General features: G+C 30.8%; 1 protein-coding gene across 1 annotated transcript; it reads left to right on the forward strand.

Annotated features, from left to right (window-relative positions):
* Positions 1 to 6170: 6170 nt before the first annotated feature.
* On the forward strand, positions 6171 to 7021 carry LOC118755400. Its single transcript, XM_036490238.1, has 2 exons — positions 6171 to 6591; positions 6665 to 7021. Exons 1-2 carry the CDS (start codon positions 6573 to 6575, stop codon positions 7000 to 7002), a joined length of 357 nt encoding a protein of 118 aa, XP_036346131.1. The 5' UTR covers positions 6171 to 6572; the 3' UTR covers positions 7003 to 7021.
* The last annotated feature ends 246 nt before the right edge of the window (positions 7022 to 7267 follow it).

Below are 7267 nucleotides of genomic sequence, written 5' to 3' on the forward strand. Positions count from 1 at the left end.
TAATGTGGAAATCGTAGAGCTTTTGTTTTATAAATATTGACACAGAATGCGACCGAAGCTTTTGCTTGATACAAATCTTGATGAAATTTCTTCACAAAAAATTTATCAAGAAAACATAGAATTGAGCGGTTTGTCTGTATAAGAATTTTAGAAATATCCCGAGCTACATACCGAGTAAATTTAAAGTCGGTGCAGCCGTTTAGTAGTTTAGTGAAATACATTTTAAAGAGAACTGTATGAAATTGTTAAACGTGACGTCTCAGATTTCTTAATTTTTTGGCAGCAACAACGAAAAGTTTTAATTTTTTTTAGCGAAAAACCTTCCACACAGAAAAAAAAATTTGTGGTTATATCAAGGCGAAATTTTGAGAACGGTCCGTTGCTAACTCTAAATATAAACTACGACACACTGGAAAAAGTTAATACGTTCAAATACCTAGGAATAATGATCGACGATAACTAAAACAAAAAAAAAATTGATTGTATATTTTCAATTAGAGCTCTAGCAATATGTACATCGGTGAAAACTGCATTTAACTCCATACATTAGCTTTTGCGTGATGCGCTTACAAACATACCAAAATTTTATATTTGGCTTCTGTTGATCTAATAAACCCTATTAATTTTTCTTTAACATATTCTCAAATACTCTCGTTTGATTCCCATATGGCAACACTTAGTTTATATTATAAATTCAACTGAATTAAAGTTTTCAAACCCGCTTCAAGAATATTTCATTTATTTTACAAACTTTAATGAATACAATTTTTCAATCAGTTGGCAAATCCCCTAAAAATATTTTAGCATTAAAATTTCCTAGCCTCTTTAGTTTGATGCCAATATTGCAATATTTAATTTATGCTATCAATTAAATTAAATTAAAGTTTCCAAATAGGTGGCAACCTTCCCCAAAAATATTTTCAGCTGTAAGCCTTTGTAAATTTCTTTCTTTTGACAGCCATATTGCAGTATTCACTTTACCGTATCAATTGACCTAAACTGAAATTTTAAACACAGGTGACAACTCTCTAATTTCTTCTTCTATATTGGAAGCTAGATCTCTAGCGATACATCGGTGAAAACTCTGCATTCAATTCCATGTTTTCGACTGATGTGCGTACAAATATACAGACAGACAGAGATTCAAAAATTCTAAAAATTGTTTATTTGGCTTCTGTTGCTTAAATAAAAACACACCATATTAATTTTTCTTTAATATCTATTAGGTACAGACATCGACCTGTTACAATTTTATTATATGTATAGATGTAGATATAGATTTCATTTATTTTATCAATTTAAAACAATAAAATTTTTCAAACAGGTGGCAGCCCTCCCTAAAAATATTTTCGGCAATATAATTTCCTAACCCCTTTCAGTTTGATCCCCATATTGCAATATTCAATTTATCTTATAAATTAAATTAAATGTACATTTTCAAACAGGTGGCAACTCTAAAAAAGTATTTTTGGCTGTAAGCCTTCTTCAGCCTCTTTCTTTTGACGCCCATATTGCACTATTGATTTTTTCTTTTTTTTTTGAGCTTTGATCAGATGGCATAGACTTTTGTCCTCAAACACCAGGTTATTCCTCTTATAAGATGATTTTTTCTTATCAATTTACTTAAACTCCAATTTTCAAAAAGGTGACAGCTATCTAATTTTTTTCTTCCTATATTTTAAGTTAGACCTCTCGCAATACATCGGTGAAAACTGCATTGAAATCCATGCATTCGTTTTCGAGTGATGCGCGAACAAACATACAGACAGACAAAAATTCTAAAAATGGTTGATTTGGCTTCTGCTGCTCTAATAAAGACCCCACACATTAATTTTTCTTTAATATCTATAATGTACAGACATCGACCTGTTACAATTTTTTTATATGTATAGATATCTAGATGTAGATTTAGATTTCATTTATTTTATCATTTAATTCAATAAAATTTTTCAAACAGGTGGCAGCCCTCCCTAAAAATATTTTCGGCAATATAATTTCCTAAACCCTTTCAGTTTGATCCCCATATTGCAATATTCAATTTATCTTATAAATTAAATTAAATGTAAAATTTCAAACAGGTGGTAACTCTAAAAAAATATTTCCTTGCTGTAAGCCTTCTTCATTCTCTTTCTTTTGACGCCCATATTGCAATATTCATTTTTTCTTATCAATTTACTTAAACTCCAATATTCAAACAGGTGGCAACTCTCCAATTTTTTTTCTTCCTAAATTTTAATTTAGACCACTAGCAACACATCGGTGAAGACTGCATTCAAATCCATGCATTCGTTTTCGAGTGATGCGCGAACAAACATACAGACAGACAGACAGACAGACAAAAATTCTAAAAATGGTTGATTTGGGTTCTGGTGCTCTAAAAAAGACCCTCCACATTAATTTTTCTTTAATATCTATAATGTACAGACATCGACCTGTTACAATTTTATTATATGTATAGATATTCCAATGTATATTTTTTGTTAATGCAGATAGTGCGGATTTAACGTATTTTATAACCGTTACATGGGGAAAATAAATTTTAGGCAGATTGTTATTACAAATTTTTACATAATTTACGATTGCAATCAATTTCTTTCAAAACTATAATGTAAATGATTGCAAGTTGTATTTTTTACGATCAAAACAGATTCCAATATTAGGTATATTATGCAAATGCAATCCAATTTGATTTGAGTTATTCTGTTTTAGATACATTTATATTTCTGTGTTCGTATGGAATAGTAGTTTATGTCGGGAAGCTGGCTTTAGTATAATCCGGCATTCCCTTTATTATTTACAACACAAGGAATTTTTTGATGACCCTTAACAAGAATATGGACGTGCTAGTATCGGAACTATTTCTTGCACGTTTATTTATCCAAAATTTCTTCAACGGCTCGGCGCCAGTGAGGGTATGCTGCGAATGCCGCATTATACTAAAACCAGCCTTTCGACATAAGCTACCATACGAGTGGAGCACGTGCGAAATGCGGATTTTCCCAGTTGCAGTACAGCAGCAAGAATGATAGAATACTTTTGTATTCTCTCAATCGTGGTACAGCAGTAACTCGACACCTTCCTCACCAACCGCTCTGTCCTCTATGAGCTTCTTAATGTAACTGCAAATAAAAGATGGAAATTTGAGAAAAAATACTATCACAGCGTTTCACTTGTAGCGTTTCACTCTTGTAGTATATTGGCTATCGCATACATTCGCCTGAAAATGTATCGCAAATTATTAACTTGTCGCTGCACGATGAAATTAACTTACCATTAGGGCTGAATTTTGCTGCGCGCACCCATTTGTGAGTATTTTGATGGCTGTTCGCCATTTTTCTAGTCGGCAAACAAATAAGCTGACGAAGAAGCAAACAAATTCAAGCACATTGTTGCATTCTACCGTACTTTTTAAAAGGTTTAAAATCTTAAAACTTATGTGAAAAACTTTTATAATCTGAATATTTCTAATGTCGCAATCAAAACCAAATTTTATAAATAGCATTTTTAAAAAGCAATAATCTAATATTTTTCAAGTTTTTGGGTATATATGTTACCAATTGAACAACAAATACTACCAAGTTTTAAGAGACTATTTAATGCAACTCAGGTCAAAAAAGAGGAGGTTAGACCAAAATAAGCAACTCTAAAAAACAGATGATCGCAGCTGTGGCCCAGGATGACGTCTATTGCTAAGATATCTGACTTGTATTTGTACACAATGATCTGCACTACATTCATTTTTGTCGGAAAGTCCTTTTCCAATATTCAAATACACAACAACAACAAAACCTCGTTAAAACATTTTATCCATCGCCTGCTACCATTTAAGATTCCTTTTCGAAAATTCAAATATAGGCTGCATTCCAAAACGTCAAAATACAAAGCATCAGTATTATTCTAAACGTAGTATTTCTAAACCGCACTAGAAGAAAAAGACTAACTTGCGCAACCTATAATTTGTATATTTTTTAATTTTTTTTATGAAAAATTAAGTTCATTCTTTAACAAACACCATATCAACAGCCAGTTCGCCCTATCTTATTTTCAATATATGTACACACATTTTTTCAGTTGGGATACGGAGTTTTTTAACCAAATTCTGAGATAGGGCGTTCAACCGAATTCTGAGAATGGCTGCTTTCGAACCGGCTGTCGATATGGTGTTTGTTAAAGAATGAACTTAATTTTTCATAAAAAAATTAAAAAATATACAAATTATTGGTCGCAACCATGATACAAAAAACAAGGTAGTTTCAATAAACAACTTTTTGATTAAAAAGCAGATTTTTGACAATTGCTCAATTGTGAAAAATTGGAAGCGGCGTTACCCAATTGTAAGTTTTTTGGTGAGGGAGATTTTATATCCTAAATTTGGGATTATAAAGAAAATAGTTGTATTAATATATACCTTTTAAAAATAATCAATATCTTATCTTAAAAACGTTTAAATTTTACATTAAATTCGATGACAACTTGCCAAATCGTTATTTTAATATTAGTACAATTTTAGTGAACATATTTTAAAATTTTTTTAGTGTCCTCATGTCATCTCATTATTTCACAATGTAGTTTTCTATATCGGATACGATGATTCTGATGTAATTCAGACGCTGAAATTACACATGTCGATGTGTTATTTAATACTCATTGTCTTTGTCCATTTAACAGCAAATGGAATTTACTTTAGGACCCATGGGCCGTAAAATTTTTCTAGCAACACATATTGTTTTCACATGAAATTTTGACACACCTAAAATTTAAGTATAAAATAAATAGATAAAAATAAATTTTCAATCAAACTGATTTGTGTAGTCCTGGGGCGTCTTTGGTAAATGTTTGGAGGCTGTTTTAATATATCCTATCTTATTATATATTTTTTAGCTTTACTACATTCTGAGAAGTTGAGAGAATGAAGTCTAATATTCTTTTTTGGTCAACTATGATGTTTGATTTCATTTTTTGCAATCATTAGTTCATTTTGTTTGAGGAGTCACAATGCCCATACCGGCTGTACCGATTTTTTTGAAATTTCGTACACAAATTTTCCAAGAATGGCTATAGGCTAAAACAAAACCGATATCTAAAGGCGTGTGGAACCTCCCACACAAATCGAATTCTTCATAGTGCGTATCTCTGGAAGTATTTGTGATAGAGTCCTGGAACTTTGTATGGATATATGTATGGATTTATTGGAAAATGCGGCGTGCCACCGTAGAACTTGGAATAGAGGTAACTGCAATCAATCCAGAACCTATGAAAAATGGGGGTATATGAAAACGATCTCGTAGCCATTGAAAAGAGTTAGCGGTATAAACCAAATATGTAAACTAAAATTCTTGTGACGCACAGATATCTCTGGAAACATTTACCTAGAATACTGAGATGAGGTATTTTTCCAACGGAAATATGTACAGAAAAACGGGCGCGACACCTTCTGGAAAGTAACATGATCACAGGATGTATCCCGAGAACCATTTTAAGCCAAACCTTCAGGGATACATTCTTGCCAAGACCCATAGGCATAAGCTGAAATTTCGTCGCAAGTTTTATCATCGGCTTAGGTAAGGTTTAACCACTTAACCCCCCTTTGTTTTCGTCGCTAGTGAATTCCATAAACTGTCAACTTTCACACAATTAAAATGTACATGTAAGAACAAAATATTTTTAAATCGACAAAAAATTAATAAGAAAATTTGAAGGATTTTAGATATTGGGTATGGTAGCACGAAATGTCACAATCTGCTTAATTGTCAGGTTGTTAATATGGCGACGAAAAAGTGACAATGGAACTACCTTGTTTTTTTGTATAATGGTCGCAACTATATAATTGATTCGTAAATGTAAATATTAAAAAAAATAGCTGTAAATATTAATATACAGCGGTCGAAATAATTTTAAAGATTTAGTCAAAGAATGAATTATATTTTTATAAGAAAATAACCTAAATTAAATACTTACATTACTTTCTTTTTATTTGCTATGTGCTTCGTTAATGTAAATACTGAAAAAAAATTTTTTCTAATATCTATTTGCTTCCTGAATGTGTTATATAATTTTGTATATTTTAAACTTCTTCACCCTATTTCTGTCCCTTTTTAAAAATATTAATATATTTTTAAACTTTATTTGAAATGTTTAAATTGGTGTTGGATTAACTTAATTAATAGTCTTGTAAATATGAGCATGATTTTATCTAAATAAGCTGATTTTTACTAAACTATAGTCATCTGCTTTTTGTATAAATAAAATCCATTATTTATGAATTATATTTCATTTGAGAAATAATAATTTGTTACTTTATTTTTCAGATATCAGAATCTAACTGGTTGCATCCACAATAATAATTTTACCATTTTATTTTAATTTCAGATTGCTGTGCAAAAGACGTGTTGAAGCATCAGCAGCTACGTTTATAAAAAATATATATTTTAATATATAAATTATTTATTTTTAGCTATTTAAATTTTTTTAATTTTTCGTTTAGATTGTATATATCGGAGTCATTGGATAATGAAGGTCTTCAACATGTTGGATGAAAGGGCAAGGGACAGTCTGACAAAGCATCCTTAGAAATGTCTCGATTCAGACGAGGTAGTTGCTTAATTACTAATGAACTTCAATTTTGCATACTTATAATTGTTTTATTTATTTTTTTAATATTTAGCGGAAACTTATAATACTCTCAACAAATTGCAATTTAATCTAACTGAGGATGAGGAAAATTACGAATGTTTGCAAGCGCCAGATGAGATAATTGTTTTAGACACTACTGCTGCATCAAGCCAGTCACAAGACATAACGCTACAAGCGCCACTATCGAATTCCGAAAATTTGGTTACACATGATGTCAATGTGTTATTCTCGAGCGGCTCCATGGATATAAGTAATTTATGCAACTGGCCGCTAGAAGCTACACATAGTCAAAGTCTATATATAAGTCGGAAAAACGCAATCAAATTTTGCAAAGTTGTAATGAAACTGAATTTTTTTGAACCAGTATAAATGATTTGCAACTGTTAATATACATCAAAAGAAAGGTAAATCGATTACCTTTCTTTTGATTATAACATTGTTAAAATCGCTTAACTTTTTTATAGAAATTTTGCAACTTTTGAAAACGTCTATATATAAGTCGGAAAAACGCAATCAAATTTTGCAAAGTTGTAATGAAACTGAATTTTTTTTGAACCAGTATAAATGATTTGCAACTGTTAATATACATCAAAAGAAAGGTAATCGATTTACCTTTCTTTTGATGTATATTAAC

Source organism: Rhagoletis pomonella, unplaced genomic scaffold, assembly GCF_013731165.1.
Source record: "Rhagoletis pomonella isolate Grant_MI unplaced genomic scaffold, Rhpom_1.0 Rhpom_scaffold_06159, whole genome shotgun sequence".
NCBI classification, from domain to species: domain Eukaryota; kingdom Metazoa; phylum Arthropoda; class Insecta; order Diptera; family Tephritidae; genus Rhagoletis; species Rhagoletis pomonella.